At 45.7% G+C, this 17907-nt stretch overlaps 1 protein-coding gene and 1 long non-coding RNA gene across 2 annotated transcripts; one reads left to right on the top strand and one right to left on the bottom strand.

The window, feature by feature from the left end:
• Positions 1 to 11612: 11612 nt before the first annotated feature.
• Positions 11613 to 12210, bottom strand: LOC133911029 (uncharacterized). The gene is made up of 2 exons (XR_009908581.1): positions 12000 to 12210; positions 11613 to 11866 (listed from the first exon to the last, which is right to left on the bottom strand). It is a non-coding gene; the product is annotated as an uncharacterized LOC133911029 (long non-coding RNA).
• Positions 12211 to 12276: 66 nt separating this feature from the next.
• Positions 12277 to 14155, top strand: LOC133911028 (alanine--glyoxylate aminotransferase 2 homolog 3, mitochondrial-like; the record flags this gene model as incomplete). The annotated part of the gene is given in 9 exon segments (XM_062353254.1): positions 12277 to 12522; positions 12618 to 12788; positions 12838 to 12981; positions 13107 to 13286; positions 13382 to 13499; positions 13502 to 13606; positions 13705 to 13818; positions 13904 to 13990; positions 14084 to 14155. Coding segments are annotated over 9 exon segments (1209 nt in total), but the record flags the coding sequence as incomplete, so codon positions are not given.
• Positions 14156 to 17907: the final 3752 nt, after the last annotated feature.

A 17907-nucleotide genomic window follows, 5' to 3' on the forward strand; every position in this document is an offset into this window, starting at 1 on the left:
CATGTTCTGTAGTATTGATAAAAGTCTCATGTATTTGGAAACTGAAGCCACAACGATCAATAGAGGGTAGGGCGGGAGGAGATGAGGAAAAAGGGGGGTCAGGAGGTAGGTGGTGAGATGGAGAGGGTTCGTTTGGTCTAACTGGGTATGATGAGCCTCTGACAACTTCCCTTTGCAGGATAGGAGTAATTTTCATTATCCAAGTCATCTAAGGATTTACGAGCACACAAATAAGCCTTAACCTAATTGTTCCCATGGCTACGACTACGTCGTTCAGATATACTATGGGAGCATTTATGAGAGGCGCTGATTCTTCTGATATCCTCTTGTTAAGGTGAGAACTATATCATCATCACCGTCCGTATCCTTATTTTAACACATTATACATTGTGACCTTCACATTTCTGTATTCCTCTGACAATGAGCTTGACAACTACCAATATACGAGATGGGTAGATCCTCATGTTCTACAACATATACAAGATTACATCCACCACGTGCGAAACCAAATCTTTGATTTGTATAGGGAGGTTGAGAACATGCCATGTCCTCCTATAATACACCTGGAGGACACTTCTGTATACATTGATCCGTGGTGCACCTGCCCGTGCCACAATAGGGATGCTCCTCCTCTACCTCATGCTCCTCGTTCTCCTCTGTCAACACAATACCGTGCTAGAGATTATTGGGACTCAAGAACCTCATCGTAGTTCACTCTAAGTCAGTACGATTAGAACCACTGTCAAGACGACGTTATAATTTGTGTATTGTCCCATCGATCTTCGCCCTTTTAGATACTCTAAGGCATGTTAGGCGAAACTCTGGTACATCAATAGGGGTATCGTATATGTTATTGTACATTCGGTCGACATATTTGTTATGATTGTTATGGAATAGTTGTGGTATGAGTCTATGGTCCTGATAGAATCACAAAACAAAAACACGATTCATGAAAGATATTATGATAGTAATGATAACATAGTAGCATGAAGACTATTACACTGCCAGTAACATAGTATCATAATACCAACAATAACATAAGACTACAAAACTAACAATAACCTACACTACTACAGAAAGTGCCTTCACTACCGGTTTGGAACCGGCAGTGGGCAAGCGGCAGTGATAGCGCTCAAGCTATCATTGTCGGGTCCTCAACCGGCAGTGAAGCCTCTTTAAAAAAAAAATCACAAGCCAGCTCGAATTGAACCGGAGCCACCCTTACCACCGTCCTAATCTGCCACCGATCGTCATCATCCAAATCCACCACCGGCTGTCGTCGTCCCAATCAGCCACACACACACATCCAGATGTGGTGGCATGAAGGTTGCCACCACAGAACACACCGACGAGGCTGCCCTCGCTGATCTCCTTGTTGCACTACCGACACCGTCGCACGCGCGCTCTCTGCCTCCTCCCTCTTCGCCACACGCGCCCGCTTGGAAGCCACCGCCGCCACGCACGCCTGGTCTCCACTGCTGCCACTCGATGTAGCTCGAGGAAGCACCATTGTGGAGGCCGGCTAGATCATTATGGATCTCCGCTGCTGCATCTAGCCACGGATCTTTGCCACTAGAGAGATCCATGGCCGAATCCCACCATGGATCTCGCGAGGGGCGGAGGGGCGTGGGAGGAGGCCGGCGAGGGGGCGAGGGGAGGAGGCCAGAGGGGGAGGGGCGTTGGGAGGAGGCCGATGGGAGAGGGACGTGGGTAGGAGGCCGGTGCTAGGGAGGAGAGGCTAGCAGTGGGGAGGAGGCCAGTGGGGGAAGAGTCAAAGAGGTAAGGTTGGACATGTACTTGGACTCGAGCTGGACGTGAGATAAGATAGAGAGAGCCGGATGGATGTGAGGTTACAAGCCAAAATTATATTGCTTGAAAAAATCAAGTATGATTAGAGCTTCATTGCCGGTTGGTATTAAAAACTAGCAGTGTTAGCATCACTGTTGATTTATGGCTAGAACCGACAGTGATACTTGAATATCACTGCCAATTCTTTTCAAATAGACTTTTAGTGCCAGTTCTTAATACAAACCAGCAGTGATGCATAATTATTGTCAGCTTGTAAAGAACCAGTAGTGATGAACTAGCATATAAAACATACTCTATAGTAGTGCTAGAAACCTATAGGTTACATCCCCTCTTGGGGATGACCCCTTTGGTCACATTCGGCATCAGAACCCTATGCCTCCTCGCTCTCACCTAGTTAGCTAAGTACGTCAAGTGGTCTGATGGAACGATTGGCCACTCAAGCTGTCCAGCGGCCGATAGAGTGGCGTACTCGTCCTGTGAGGGCTATGTTCCGATAAGTGGTGTGCCAGGTAGCTGCGATGCACCGAGCTTGTCGCTATGTCCGAAGATGTAGGAGTACAAAGGGACCTGACTACCATCCGTGGTGAGCAACTCCATGTAGCTACCCTACGTCTTTACATCCTGGAGATCGTTTATCTCTGTACATGAAACAACAAAGAAAATATGTTAACATCGATAAAGCATGACATACAAAATAATTTGTTATGCATGAAGGCAACCAACGTAGAAGTGGTCACCGGTACCGGTGAAGGCTGGCCTAGACACTGTGACACCAGAGCAGGGGTCACCGACGCCGGAGAACAAAAGTCAAGGCCACATGCCATTGTAGTGGCGGTCACTATCCCCAGTGAAGAACTGCCACATTGAAGTAGAGGTGGAAGAGGAAGTTGGGGTCGAAGATGCCCTCGACAGCTCAGCAGTAAAGGTCGGACCTACAGGTGGGTGCGGAGGCTCGGTAAACATGGCGTACAAGCGTGCTGGGAGAGGAGCCGATGCTCCTGGTCCCGTCGTAATGTTCGAAGATGAATTGTAGCTAAGCGCCCAAAAGACCTTGTTCACCTGACGGATAATACAGCCTAACACTGTGCTCACCTCGCCCCTTGGGACCTCGTGGCCACTGTTGATCTGTACCTTGGTTGCCTATGCCTCGACCTCAACTTGGTACAATATGTCCCTCTGCAAAGAAAAGTTTAATTTGATCACACATTTTTTACCAATAATTGTAGTAAATGAGGAGTCGCATAGTGTTATTTGTACCTCAAGCAAACGCATCTAGTCCCTTTGCGTCGGGTAAGTGTCGCATTTTATACCCAAAAGATCTCATCCGAACAGTGGGCGACACCTTTTGGGTGAGCTCGCCTAGTGTCACAGTGATGAAGATCTTGCCTGTTCAGCGGGCGAGAGCAAAGTCTCACTCGCTGAACAGTGAAATGCATTTAATATGCTCTGATCGTTAAGGACCAGCCCGATACTCTCGTCCGATGAACAGGCGACGGTAGGCTATTCTAGCAAAATTTTGAAACGACTATGTAAATTTGTAATATATATATATATAATTCGAGACCGAGTCATGCATGACTATGTCTCGAAGCCGAGGTGTCGTCCCTTTCTGCTATGTGGACCGAGTGCCGGCACCACCTATTCCCCCCTCTCTATCTCTATCTGAAGCGAGATTCAGGCCTCTTCGGATCATGCTCATCTTGGACACTAAGTTTCCAACTGATTTCAGTTTGGATTTCCCCTTATCTCTAACCCTAGTCGTGCCTATTTAAGCATAAGGGGGATAGATCGAAGGGGGGGGGGGAGATTGAGTTGGCCGAAGCCCTACTACCATCGTCTTTGAGCAAATCGCCATTTCACATCTGCTGCCGGTACTGCTACCACCGTCCCTGTTTCCCACCGCCGTCCATCTACTGTGACAATGAGGTGTGCTGGTGGGCGGAGTTTGATTGTTGCCCGTGTTTGTGAAGGTAGGTGCGGTTGGTGTTTTGCATCTTGATCTCCTTCTTCCTTTTCCTAGCTATGTTGCTGGCGCCACCGTCGTAATGCCATGGGTTCACCACTGGCACGATGTGCTGGTCACAATCGTGCCACTGTCCTTGTTTATGTGCGTTGGGCTGCGTCGAGCTCCGCTGTTTTGATAGCCCAGCTACCGGTGTGCTTCCTTCTTGTCGGCTGAGGTTTGTCGGTCTTGGCGCCGCCACCGTGCCGCGCTCCGTCGCAAGTGCATTGAGCTAGCAGCCGGTGTGTCTCCCTCTGTTGGTTAAGGCTCGCTGATCTCGTTGCGCCGCCGTGATGGATCTGAATGACGAGTCGTCCCGTGTTGCGTTGAGCCGCGCTGCTAGCGTGGATCTCCGTTATTTTGATTTGACCGCTACTGGCGACATATGTTGAGTTGCCGGCGTTGAGAAATCTATTGGTATGTGTGCTGTCAATCCCAATTTCCTCCGGGCTGGTTGCTGTTGTGCTAGCATTTTCTTGGTGGCCGCTGATGTGCTGGTTCCCCTGTGCGCGATGTTGCGGTCTCTGTTTCCTGGTCGATGTGTTCGCCGCCGACGTGTCGGTGTGTGTTTGGGTGCTTCTCTTTCTTCGTGTTCTGACTGGCTTGTTGCTCCGTGGCTGCCATCGATGCATTGAGCATGGAGCCAGCTATTTAGCGCGGGTGCGAGGAAGCCAAAGCGCGTACTAGTCCGACACCTCTACTTTTTCTGCTTTTTTAAAAAAATCATCCTGTGTTTTCCTATTTTTAAAAAAGTTAGTAGGAGAAAATTTTGACTAAAAAAATTTAAGAAAAAATTTATACGAGAAATTTTTTGAGAAAATGTTTGCACTAGTGTGCGTGCCGCTGGTGTGATGGCATGTTTCTTTCTAACCTGACTGTGTACGCGTGCCATTCTGGACACTGTGTGCGTGCCGCCGGCATGGCGTTGTTTCCTTCTCTATGCGGCCATGTCGATCTGTTTTGCCCTTCTACTCGGGTGTTGTTGCTGTTGCATGTTGATTATGTTGCTGGATGAGTTGGCCTGCTGACGGTGTCTGTTCCCCGGCTAGTTTGTTTGTTGTCGTCGCTGGTGTTTTGGCTTGGGAATGAGATCCCCTAACTTCAAATTAATGTGAACCGTTGGATTTGAGATTGTGTCGTCGATCTAATGTTTTTGCTCTGACGTGACCTAGATAGCTAGCCATCGACCCTATGCTCTCTCTTGGCCGGTTGCCACGTGCCGCAATGTGTTTGCCTTCCGCCACCATGCTTTCGCTCATTGCCGGTGTGATGGTCCTTTGTATGTGTGGCCATCCATCGTGCTATGATACCTAACGGCATCATGCCCCTTTTCTTTGCAGGTTGGCACCTCCAAGTGCAAGTGAGGTGCTAATCAATTTTTCCCGCACCGTTGTCCCCTCTCCGACCCTCGTCTGGTATCACTCCCACTGCTGACCGCCGACGTTGGGTACACCAGCGAGTCCGTCGTGTCGTGTAGATCCCCAACGTTGAATTCTCGTCATGAAACCCTGGCCAGATCGCATCGCCGGCGAGCCTACCGGTGACCCCCACCGCAATCCCTCACCGTCGTTGTTCTCTCCCCCCTTCTTCGTCGCATGCCCACGCGCGCGCATGGCCAGACCGAGCGGCGCGCCTGGCTTGGCCCAGTAGCGACTAGCCTGCCAGGCTGGCCTAGCCGCTCATAGGACGCACCCCCATGGGCAGCCCAGCTCCCGTAGCCCACTAAGCCACTCGATCCAAACCCAAGTGGGCCAGTACTGTATGGCCCGGTACTGTGTAGCCCAAAGCTCAATCCGGCCCATCCAGACCTAGAACTGGCCCATCTAAGCCCAATTCGGCCCAATCCAGCATCGTTCATGTCAATCTCACCAAGTCACTGTTCATGGGGGACTAGGCTACTGTTTAGTGGGGCTCACTCGTGGGTCCCACCTATGAATAGTATTATTTCGTAATTTCCTGATTTAAATTTAGATTTAATCTTCTGGGAGTCATAACTTCTCCGTTCTACCTCCGATTCTGGTGATTCTTTCATCGAAATTCATCTAGATTCGAGATCTACCTATTTATCATAGTGTGATATTCATCAGGGCTCATTGGATTTTTATTTTGTGTTATTTGATTCTTCTCTAGTATAGCCTTTTAGTGATCGTAGTCACAATTATAGAACCGCTAGAATTCTATGAGTGCTGCGCAGGAAGCGTCAGGGGCGAGGAAGATCCTGACTTCAACCAAGAATTCGTGAAAAACTCTGGAGAAGTCAAGTCATCTCTCCTTGATCATATTGAACCTATATTTTTAACTAATCTACATGATCAACTAAAACTGGACTTATACCGTATGTGCTATGTATTGCGCTTTTATAAACTGCTTGTACTAGTTAATCCTACCAACACTTACCATGCCATAAATGTTATCATCCAAAATACATATCACCCTATGATTACCTGTTGTTATCTATATTAATGACAGACGATGTCTTGATATCTAGCATAGTTAGAATTGAATACGTCTCCTCAGAGACGTCGCTTTTAAAACACCTCTCCTCAGAGATAAGATTTACTATTATCAATGATAAATCATATACCATAAATCCTTGATGGTTGTGAATTCTGTGATGGTTATAAAATCTTTGATGTCGTGTGGGATATGGTGTATGATGTGTAAAAATGGGTGAAAACTATTTGGCGGGGGCAGGTAGGATAGTACTCTGGATGAGGATGCTCCAGGGGGCTTGAGTCACCCCTGTGATGTTCATTGCCAGAAGATACCTACTCTAGTCGCTTAAGGACCGAGTCATTGCACCGTCTAGCCTAGTCACCATGTGCAACCATACGTCCTGAATGGGTAGGATTTAACTTTTCCTTCACCGAACTGAGTTGGGCATCATACTAGGAGGCTGAGAGCATAGAGCAGTCAAGTGATCATCTGTCCCTCAGTTTGGAGGTTTCTAGTACCAACCTAGGCTTTAAAAGGGACTGGACTTCAGTACATGGACTCTGGTACTTTGAGGTAAATCTCGTAGAAAAGCCCGGTAGAAAGGTGATTGGAGTGTCTTGGTATGATTCGCTCATCCGCTTGCAACGGTTGGAGGCTGAGCATATCACATGGGTAAGTTGTACAACCTCTGCAGAGTGTAAACCTGTTTGAATAGTCGTGTTCACGGTCATGGACATACAAAAGCGACAATCGTGTTGACTAGACTTTGGGTGCATGTGTCTTGATGAGTGAGTGTATAGACCAAATATTTGTATGATGAGATTGCTGGCTAAATCCTCTAGGATCTATGTAATACTAGAGATACACCAGATGTGATGAAAGGTACTGCGGAGTGAGGTGTATCCCCTCCCAGAACCGAAAATCCCTAGATATAGCTTGTTACCAAGTTTTGAACTGTTTAAACTGTTTTTAAGTCAATCCTAGATGATGCAATTGGATACTTGCATAAAGTGTTTTATGCTTAAAACTAAATCGTAAAGCCTTATCCTTGAATTGCCTATTTATGCATCTATCAACACCTTAAAGTAGTATAGGGCTTGTTGAGTACCTTCTGTACTCATTCTTACTGTCATTCAGATGAGGAAGCCAATGTCAACTTTGCCGGAGGTGAAGACGAGGATGAAGAATACTCTTAGAAGTCGCGTTCGCACCCTAAGTTGCTTGTGGCTTGGGCTTTTGTTTTCCGCTGTGTTTTGTTGGCCTCTCAGCCAGGATTGTAATGTATAGTATAGGTTGTAACCTTTTGTACTCTGAACCTTAGTAATTATGTACGAAGTTTGACTGTGATACTATAACTGTTGTATTGTACGTATTAGCTACTTGATCCAAGGACTGATACAGGAGGTACAGGAGATCCTGGGATTGGGCTCTTACAACATCAAACCTCGGATAAGATCATGACAGACTACCTCGCAGAAGTGAGAAAGCTGGAAAAGCAATTCATCAGACTCGAGGTCAGGTATATCCCATGGAAGGACCACTGCCTCACCAAGAGTCTTACCCGCATGAAATCCTCACGGTCTCTAAGACAACTCAGGATTTTCATAAAGAAACTCTCAAAACCATATGTAAAATCATTAGAGGATGCAGACGAGGGAGTGGTGGTCTACGAGACCTATAACCAACTCGTGGGCTTGACAGGGATTGACACCACATCAACCCCCTCAAGCCTTACAGACGATCCTTTTATTGTGGCCATTCATGACTTGGGAGCTGGATATTCTGGGGCCCCTCCCAGTAGTACTCGGGGGCTTCAAGTTTCTATTCGTTGCAAGTGACACCTTCACCAAGTGGATTAAAGTTGAGCCAGTTGGAAAGACAAGATTTGTGTGCCGAGTAGGATCATCACTGACAATGGTACTCAGTTCTCTAGTGCGGCGTACATCGATTACTGTGAGGAACTCGACACTGCAGTTTGCTTTGCATCCGTCGCACACCTACAAAGAAATGAACAGGTCAAGCAGGCAAACAACCTAGTACTTCAGGGAATCAAAACCTGTGTCTTCAACCGCTTATCCGCCTATGCTAAAACATGGGCTTCTGAGTTGCCTAACGTACTCTAGGCACTCCGAATGATGTCCAGCAGGGCGACGAGTGAAATGGCTTTCTTCTTAGTCGATGGGGCTGAAGCAATACTGCCTTATGAACTAAAGATCAAATCTCCCCGAATCAAACTATACGCCGATAAGGACCAATTGACGAGAAGACATGATGACATCAATATTCTCAAGGAAAAAAGGACACAAGTGTTGATAAGATCAGTGCGATAGCAGCAAGCTCTCCGACGCTACCACGACCAAAACATACGTAAAAGATCTTTTGAACCTAGAAATCTGATTCTACGACTTGTACAAAGCCAGAAAAAAAAAAAGCAACAAGCATTCTCTAAAGTGGGAAGGTCCATATAGGATGGTTGAATCCAATCGACCAGGGTCGTATAGGTTAGCTATGGAGGATGGTCAAATCCTTAAAAATTCTTGAAATATCGACCAGTTTCGTAAGTTCTATAAGTAAGTACTTAGAGTATATTTTGTAATAGTTATTATCATATTATTAATATACATATTTGCCTATTCTCAAAGGAATACCTTAAAAAATTGAGATAAGCCACAATTCGGGAACTTATACCTACACGCGCACTCGGTTTTTTCGACTACCCATCCGAGAATCCTTCCCTGATAGCTAGTCGAGGGATTGATGAATATTAGAAGTACAAAACTTGCCACACATATCTTTTTCTATTGATAAGGGAATAGTTTTTCTTTTGGGTATTGCGGAGGACCTTATCGGATCCCCAAGTGCGTGGAAATTCAAACATTTTCCGCTTAGAGTCGAGCCTAAGGTCATCTCAATAAACATCCTGATAAGAAATTTCATAAATCTCAAAACTATCTAAAAGAGATGTTGGATACTTGTTAAAACTTCCTTATATTCAAAAGAAGGATTACAATCATTCACATGTATCTTAGTAGAAGTAGAAATCTTTTATTTAACAAGATTTTTTGAGCTCTTTTCCAGATAAGCAAATGGAGAGATGATTACAAAAAGTCCTAAAAGAGTTACTCAGCAAAGAGGAAGGAGAGTCTTCGACCAATGAAGCTTCACCAACTCAGCAAGAGGAAGGAGAGACTCCCTTGTCTCTCTCCAACCACTGGTGCCAACAGAGGAGACCTGGTCATCGACGTTCCAGACCCATGTTGAGCTCATCGATGTCATCGCTTGATCATCGACATCTCCGACGACATAGGGTTTGATAGAGGTATTGGCTCTCCACCCTCATTGTCGATGCCGCTGCTTCGGCTACTCCCTCTGGCCAACCTCGTCGGAATAACACGAGGATGAAAATGATGAAGCAGTGGGCATCTTGTCGTCTTTAATGGAGATGTTGCTGGATGCCTCCTTCTTCTCCACCTCAGCCGTCGCTTATTCCTACTCTATTTCCATCTCCAAAAGATCCTAGTCCACCTCATCTTGGACCTGAGGCACTGGGGGCTTGTCGTCTTTAACAGGTACACCGCGAGTCATAGCCCTTTCTTCAACCTCCTCATCAGAGGAGACGTCGATGACCTCCACCACTGAACCAGACTCTACGAGAGACGATGGAGGGCTGAGGAGTGTGTACTCAGGGGAAGAAGGTGAGTAATCGGGAGAAGAGGGTGTGTACTCACGAGATGGAGGAGAATCCATGATCGAACTCGAGTTTGGTGCAACTGAGATCCAGCGCCCGAAGGTTTATATAGACTAACAGGTCTAGAGGCGAGACGCCTCACCTACCGAGCTTTAATTCCAGGCGCTACTACATTATGAGTCACGGGTGCCCAAGCGACGCTCGTTTATCAAAGCAATGTCTTTTCAGCTAATCGACGTGGACAAAGAGACGAACTTCAGTGCAGTCATTTACCTGTTGGGTTTTCCAGAGCATGGGAGCAATCGAAAGGATGGAGCAACAGTCCCTTCGCATTCATAACAGAGAATCTTTTTACCACCATGCAAACTTTTCACTACTACGGTTCAACTTCTGAGCCTAGCTAGCTACGAGTCCCATCTCCCTTGTACTTGGCAAGGACAGGATAATTTTTCAGGCCCATCAGGAAACCTACCTAGATGGGTCAAAGAATCCAATACTCTGTTGAGAACTCTGGCGCATTCGGAATCCTGAGCATGTGATCTAAGAACCTAAGAAACCTGGTTAGATGCTTCACCTTAATCGAAAATCTGAGTCTATTCGATGACATGGTAGGGAAAACAACTTCTTTGCTTGCCAAATAATTGAACTATTGAAGCCTCATTTCACGTACTAATAGAGGGCTTGACGATGAATAATAGATAGTTACCATATCCGGGTACCACAGGGTGTATCGTAATTCTCGAAGTATATTTTTATCTCTGGAAAGAGTTTCCCTGAAAGAAAGAAAACTACTCGTAGGTACCAAGGCGTCTTGTGATTGGGAAGGTCTATCTCCAAAAATAGGAATGAATAGTCCAGAGGACGTACGATAGCCCCGTATATAAACGGAGCCAAGGGACCCTGCGGAAGAGGAGAGAGGGCCGAAAGAGGTCATTACAAGCTGATACAAGCAATACAAGCTAATAGAATCGAAGGAAGAAGTCACCGACTAGATCTAGATCCATCTAGACTAGCTACACCTCCTTGTAACATGTTCAGATCAATACAAGATAAACATAATATAGAGTTATTATCCTCAACGAGACCCGGACCCATCTAAAAACCCTCAATTTGTTCCCTTGTGATTTATCTACTCAAAACATTACCTATTCTTCAACAAGTTCGTTAAATCGGTGGTTTAACAATCATCGACATTTATAAATATATTTTAATAAAAATAGTTGTCAAAGCTATATATTAGAGAACATATCTTATCCAAAACTATATATATTTTATGACCGGAGGGAATATAAAACCTCATGATTATAGAATTTGTGGTTTCCCAAATTTACTCAAAAACATAAAGTAAGTCCAAATCAATCAAACTGATCGAATTTTCTCTTAGGATTCACCGTCGATCGACCGATGCATCAAAGAGGTCCGGAACAAAAGCCATCGGTTGCGTTGTGTCACTCAAAAATAGTTGGCCTGCTTCTGTTTGCGCACAGCAACTCTGTCCAGGTGCAATGAATCATGGGGGCGAGGATATCATTAGCTTGGCTGGTTAAAATTAGATCACCGTCTTCTGTTCTTTCTGCTAGAGCACGATGCTAACCACGCTGTTAAACCCCAAAAGGAAAGAGTTCAGGTTCATGGGAGCAGCTGGAGCGTTGTGTTTAACCTAATTATAACACCATATGAACCTTTTCTAAAAAAAATAGCACCTTCTGAATCTGAATTCAGGCTATTATTCTTCGCAAATCTTAACGATTTCACACATGAGATTTGTGATGAGTTCAAAATCTTCAAAAGCTATCGACGTGTACACTGTTCCATTGGACGGGCACAGATATTGGCTTTCCAAATCTTTTTTGGCAGCTCGATCGGCGTTGCACCACCATATAAACCCCTCCCCTTCGCCTCCGAATTACTTCCGTACCTCCCCTCCTCTCCTGCACCCAAGAAAAAGAACTAATCGCAATTAGTTGATAAAATCTGAAGAGGAGGAAGAGGGGAATTAATAGTTTCTTGAATTCTGTAGATAGACAGGTGCGTGGCGATGATGCAGCAGGGTGTTAGGAATACCGTGAGGAGATTATCCAGGCTCGCCGCGGCGGTCAGACGGCCACGGCGGCCGCGCCGAGAATGCCGGCGTTCGACCACGTGCCGCTGCCTTACGACGGACCAAGCGCCGCCGAGATCGCCCGGAGGCGCGCCGAGTTCCTCAGCCCGTCCCTGTTCCACTTCTATTCCAAGCCCGTAATTTGATCTTCCTGTCTTCCTCTGCGTGAACTGCCCCGTGACCCGTGTTCGATCTTGATTTCCGTAGTTGCAGATAGTCATGGTTTAAGCGTGTGCTTTTCGATCGATCTTGCAGCTGAACATTGTGGAGGGGAAGATGCAGTACCTGTACGACGAGCAGGGCCGGCGCTACCTGGACGCGTTCGCGGGTATCGCTACCGTGTGCTGTGGCCACTGCCACCCCGACGCCGTCGACGCGATCACCGCGCAGGCCGAGCGACTGCAGCACTCCACCGTGCTCTACCTCAACCATGCCATCGCCGACTTTGCCGAGGCGCTGGCCTCCAAGCTGCCCGGCGATCTCAAGGTACTTGACGACTGGCGTCTAGATTGTGCCGTTTCTGCTACAGTAAGCTAGCAAGCAGTGCCGCTCGTTTGTTGATGGCGTTCGTCTTGTCATAGGTTGTCTTCTTCACCAACTCCGGCACTGAGGCGAACGAGCTCGCCATCCTGATGGCGCGGCTCTACACCGGCAGCCACGACATCATCTCGCTCCGCAACTCCTACCACGGCAACGCGGCCGGGACCATGGGCACCACCGCGCAGAAGAACTGGAAGTTCAACGTCATCCAAGTGTACACTCAAACGCCACGCATGTATGTATGGTACTGTGTTGCTGAAGAGCGGGGTGCACCACGCCATCAACCCGGACCCCTACCGAGGAGCGTTCGGCGCCGACGCCAGGAAGTACGTGCGGGACGTGCAGGAGATCATCGAGTTCGGCACCACAGGCCAAGTCGCCGGCTTCATATCTGAAGCCATCCAGGTACACTGACGCAGTCACGCAGCAGCAAGAGTACTTCTCCTCGATCGTGGCAAAAACGCAAGCTAGTGGATGTACATGACGTGAGAGAAGCTAACGAAAGTTCTTCGTTTAATTTGTGGGTGCAGGGTGTCGGTGGAATCGTGGAGCTGTCGCCGGGGTACCTGCCCATGGCGCACGAGAGGGTCCGCAAGGCCGGCGGGCTGTGCATCGCCGACGAGGTCCAGGCGGGGTTCGCGCGCGTCGGCAGCCACTTCTGGGGGTTCGAGACCCACGGCGTGGTCCCCGACATAGTGACCATGGCGAAGGCGCATCGCCGGTCACTTTTCCTACCTCAGTTCGTGCCATCGACGCGCAGGAGAACCTGACAACGTACCCGCTCCTTTCTGAACACCTTCTGCAGGGCATCGGCAACGGCATCCCGCTGGGCGCCGGGGTGACGACCCCGGAGATCGCGCAGGTCCTGACACGGCGCTGCTACTTCAACACGTTCGGCGGTAACCCCTTGTGCACTGCGGGCGGCTCGCCGTCCTCAAGGTGCTCGAGAAGGAGAGGCTCCAGGAGAACGCCTTCGTCGTCGGCTCCTACCTCAAGGACCGCCTCCGCGCTCTCCAGGAGAAGCACGACAGTGCGTGCATCTGACGTCTTACCGAGTTGGTTCCATTGATAACTCGGAGGATCTTTCTAACAACAATCTCACTTGATTCATCCGTTCTGCTCTTGCAGTCATCGGCGACGTGAGGGGAACGGGTTCCATGCTCGGCGTCGAGCTCGTGACCGACCGGCGGATGAAGACGCCGGCGAAAGATGAGATCTGCCACGCCATGGAACATATGAAAGGTACTTAAATCGACTGAAATTCGGATGCCCGGAAGTAATTAATCTGGAAGTGATCGATGTTCATCTGGTAATTGGGGATATGCAGAGATGGGCGTCTTGGTCGGGAAAGGCGGGTTCTACGGCAACGTCTTCAGGATCGCTCCTTCTCTCTGCTTCACCAAAGAAGATGCTGGTACGCTAAGTCAGTTGGTTCGAATTCTTCATATCAGTTAAACACTTTTAACACGTGAGTTGATCGCACTGTTCTTTGTTGTGATCATCGCAGATTTCTTCGTTGGAGCGATGGACATTGCATTATCAAAGCTCTGAGCTTTGATGGCAAAAATTAAAAGCAGGCAACATACATCGTCATATTTGTCATAATAGATAAAATATCGATGTATTTATAAATCTAGCACTTATATTTGGTTCCTAAAATTCTGAAAACTAGATTTCGGTATTTGAGCATCGAAAACGATAGGTTTGGTTTATATTCGGTACCTGAGGTGTTGAATACGATACTGTTCACCGTATTTAGCGTCTCAGATGCCAAAAATTTTCTGTATAAGGTGCAGAATACGGAGCACAATATCGTATTCGGCACCTAACGTCGTGTCTCTGCTTTCGGCGTGCCCCGGTCACATCGTATCACATCATTTCGCTTTTCCTGTTTTAGGGAGCCCCGCACTGCACTGTCGTGTTTCTCTATAAGATGAGAGCGCGCTCGTAAGGAGTAGCAGCGCATGCACGAGCCGCAGTGCGATAAGAGAGCAAAAGCACGAGCAAAGGAGCAAAGGAGAGTAGAAGCAGCGCGTGATGAGGAGTAACAGCGCGAGGAGGAGCAACAACACGAGATACAATAAATACTTAAATTATGTTTTAAATTAATACTTGTAGCAATAATAGTAATTAGAGTAAGTAGATTGTTTAATCCATTTAATTATTTTGTTAGTTTGATTATTTGCTTAGTGTTATAATAATTAGTGTGATTTTGTATAATAGTAATTAACGTGATGTTGTGTAATAGTAATTATTTGCTTAGATAGGTATATTGTATAATAATAATTAGTATGAATTTGATTAGTCAGTATAATTGCATTATATAATTAGAATAATAACATGATGGTTTAGTGGTGGCAGTATGTTGTAGTAGTGATGTAAGGTGATGGTCTAGTGATTACATGGTCTCTATATGTGTAAGTAGGGTATCTTGCAACGAGAGAAAAGAGAGGAAAAAGAAAGAAAAAAGGAAAATTTTCAGAAAGATTAAAAAACTCAGGTTGGATAGAAAGATACGATTAAAATCACAATGCACAAAAAAAATTAGTATTTTAATTCAATCTATTAAAATAGTGGTGCGTACAGAAACTCCTGACCTTAGTTAAATAAAAGAAACAGCTATGAAGTAAAATAGAGAAATATTTTTAATGTCCTCTACTCACCTTAGATTAGTCTATTACTCCCTTTAGCTCACTTAGCATAAATAAATCTATGAGTAGGTTAATAGTGTATTACTAATTTATAATGAGATTAAATATTTTCTCAATATAACGTAAGGTTGAAAATATTTTTGTAAATTAGTACAATATCACATGAGAAGAATATTAGTGAATTTTTTTAGATTTTTGAAAATTTATTTGAGACATTAAAAATTGCTAGAATTTATAAAAGTAGGCTTATTTAGAGAATTTAATTAAATATTGGTTTAGGCTTTTTAGATCAAACCAATTAAAATGTATTGCTAGTGAACTCTAGTTTGCTTATAAAAATGTTTAAAAATTTTAGACTACTTTTATACTTCCAAATAAAATCGAGAATTAAATAAATAACATAAACACACATATACAATGACTGCTAGCTTTCTTCCCATACTTTCTGATGTCACCGGTCGTGCGTATTCAGAGGTACCGGATATAGTTTATTTTCAGCCTCTGAGGTGTTGAATACGGTGCACAATATTGTATTCGGCACTTAGATGTCGAAATCTGCCGAGCCCACCTTTTTTCGGTGCCTCACATTCCGCAATCAGGTTTTCGGTAAACGAGGTGCCGAATACACATACTAAATTTTTAAATACGTTATTATATTATCTATTTTAGTAAATACATTATCGTATGTTATCTATTTTTTATGTTGGCGGAGCTCTGATGCGGAGTATGCGACTTGCCAGGGATGGTGTATATAATTCGTCGAAAAAAAAAGGGTTGGTGTATATATCCTTTGCGCACGGTTAGCAGCTGCAGATTACACGAGTTTCATCATCTCAAGTAAACTGCAGTTTATGTTCCAGAAGGAAAAAAGAACGAAATTTAGAATCATGGATCGAGCAGACGAGTGTGGCTTATTGCAACCTTTTGAACTTTTTTATGCTTGCCTTGTAACGTGCAGATATACTGATCGATCCGGTGCGAGCCTCCTTCCTTGTAACCAAATTCGTGATGATAATGACAAAGCACTATTCTCTAGAGTTTCATGTATAATACTCGCACAGTGGCGTAGCGATGACACCCCCTTGGCCCCAAACTGAGAAAATCATGCTCGGTTTAAACTTTTGTTAAGTAAAATCAAGTATTTCTCTGGAAATTACAAGAAAGTGGAGGGCCATGGCCCTTTTTGCCACTATGCTTACACAACTCTAAGCAGGATGGTGTTTGGTTCAAGATCTGCAAATGCAAATAGAATCAATATACATTGGAAACGTAAAGGGAATGGATGAAAATAGAATTTGTTTGGTTCAACCATGGTATCGAAACTCGAAGCAAAGTTCTGTCACTCCCCGAAAGCCGACGCCGTCGATATCTCCTCCGATCACTCCTGTTTACCTCTAGGTGTCTCCCCCATGCACCATCTTTGAGGCGACCATGGCCTCCCTTAGCTTCATTGTATCGCCTTATCCCCTCTGTTATCGACCACGCCGTTTTCCTGAGCACTTCACCCAATGTCGCCTCATGCTCTCCGAAGACCAAGCAGCTGCCATCCACTCAGCACACAAAAATCGTGTGAAGCATCACTTTTGGCCTCACTTGCCGCCGCATCCACATGAGAGAGAGGGGGTGAGGTTAGATCTGACGCCTATTGCCTCGCCGGCACCTTTGTCATCAAGGATGTTGCTCAAATAAGGATTCGGTGGCGTTGGTGTTCGCGTGGGTTGGTGGCTTGGTGCTCGCTCGCTGGAGACGATAAACTTGATGAGGTGGTTTGGTGCTTGCTCGCTGGAGACTACGAACTCGACAGGATGAAGCGTTATTGCATTACATTGAGGTGGGAGGGGTATCAGGCTTCCAAAGGCCCAGTATCCGATCAATGGATTGTGACCCAGCTAAACTAGACAAAATCTAATAAAATCAATTAACAATGCAATCATATTGCATTACAAAAGTTCAAATCTTTTACCACTTAAGTAGTAAGTGGTGGCAAAATTGCAAAGCGTGGCACAACAAGCTCTGTTAGGCATGGCAAGCCAATAACCAACCATGCTAATAGCGCTCCTGCTCACCGTGCACAGAAGTGATGACACGTAGTATCAATTGAGGCTGCATTTGATTAGGTATTATAGTGGCAAGCTAAAGGTATGGTATAGGCAAAGCAAATATACTATGACGGACGCAGCAAAGTTACAGAAGAGATTGATTTACTTATTTCTCATCAACTTTATCTCATGTGACTATAGGAGAGTGGTAGCTATTGCCGACACGCTAAAATAACTAGGGATGATCTATATATCAATTGACTAGATTCATTTTGGGTTTTAGACATTTTATTTAGTATGCATTTTGACAAAATCTGTGGCGTCGTGAATCACGAGGCTTAAGCGCGTATCTTAACGAAATAACGAATATATGATGAACTACAATTCGACTGAAACTTAAAAAGAATTCAAACGCATGGAAAATTGCAAGACTGGTAATCCGTAGTTGTCTCTCCTTTTTCATAGGCTCGCAGCATGGCACGGCGACAACAGTTTGCTGACCCGAGAATTGTCAGTTTGTCACCTCGCTTCCGGTCTAACACAGATCAAGGAGCGTTCAGCGAGCAAAAGCAAAATCAGATCCAACTTTTCCAGCTAAGGAAGGCAGCCGATCAACCACCTCCGCACCACCCGATGCAGAA

This window comes from Phragmites australis, chromosome 3, assembly GCF_958298935.1.
Source record: "Phragmites australis chromosome 3, lpPhrAust1.1, whole genome shotgun sequence".
Lineage (NCBI taxonomy): Eukaryota > Viridiplantae > Streptophyta > Magnoliopsida > Poales > Poaceae > Phragmites > Phragmites australis.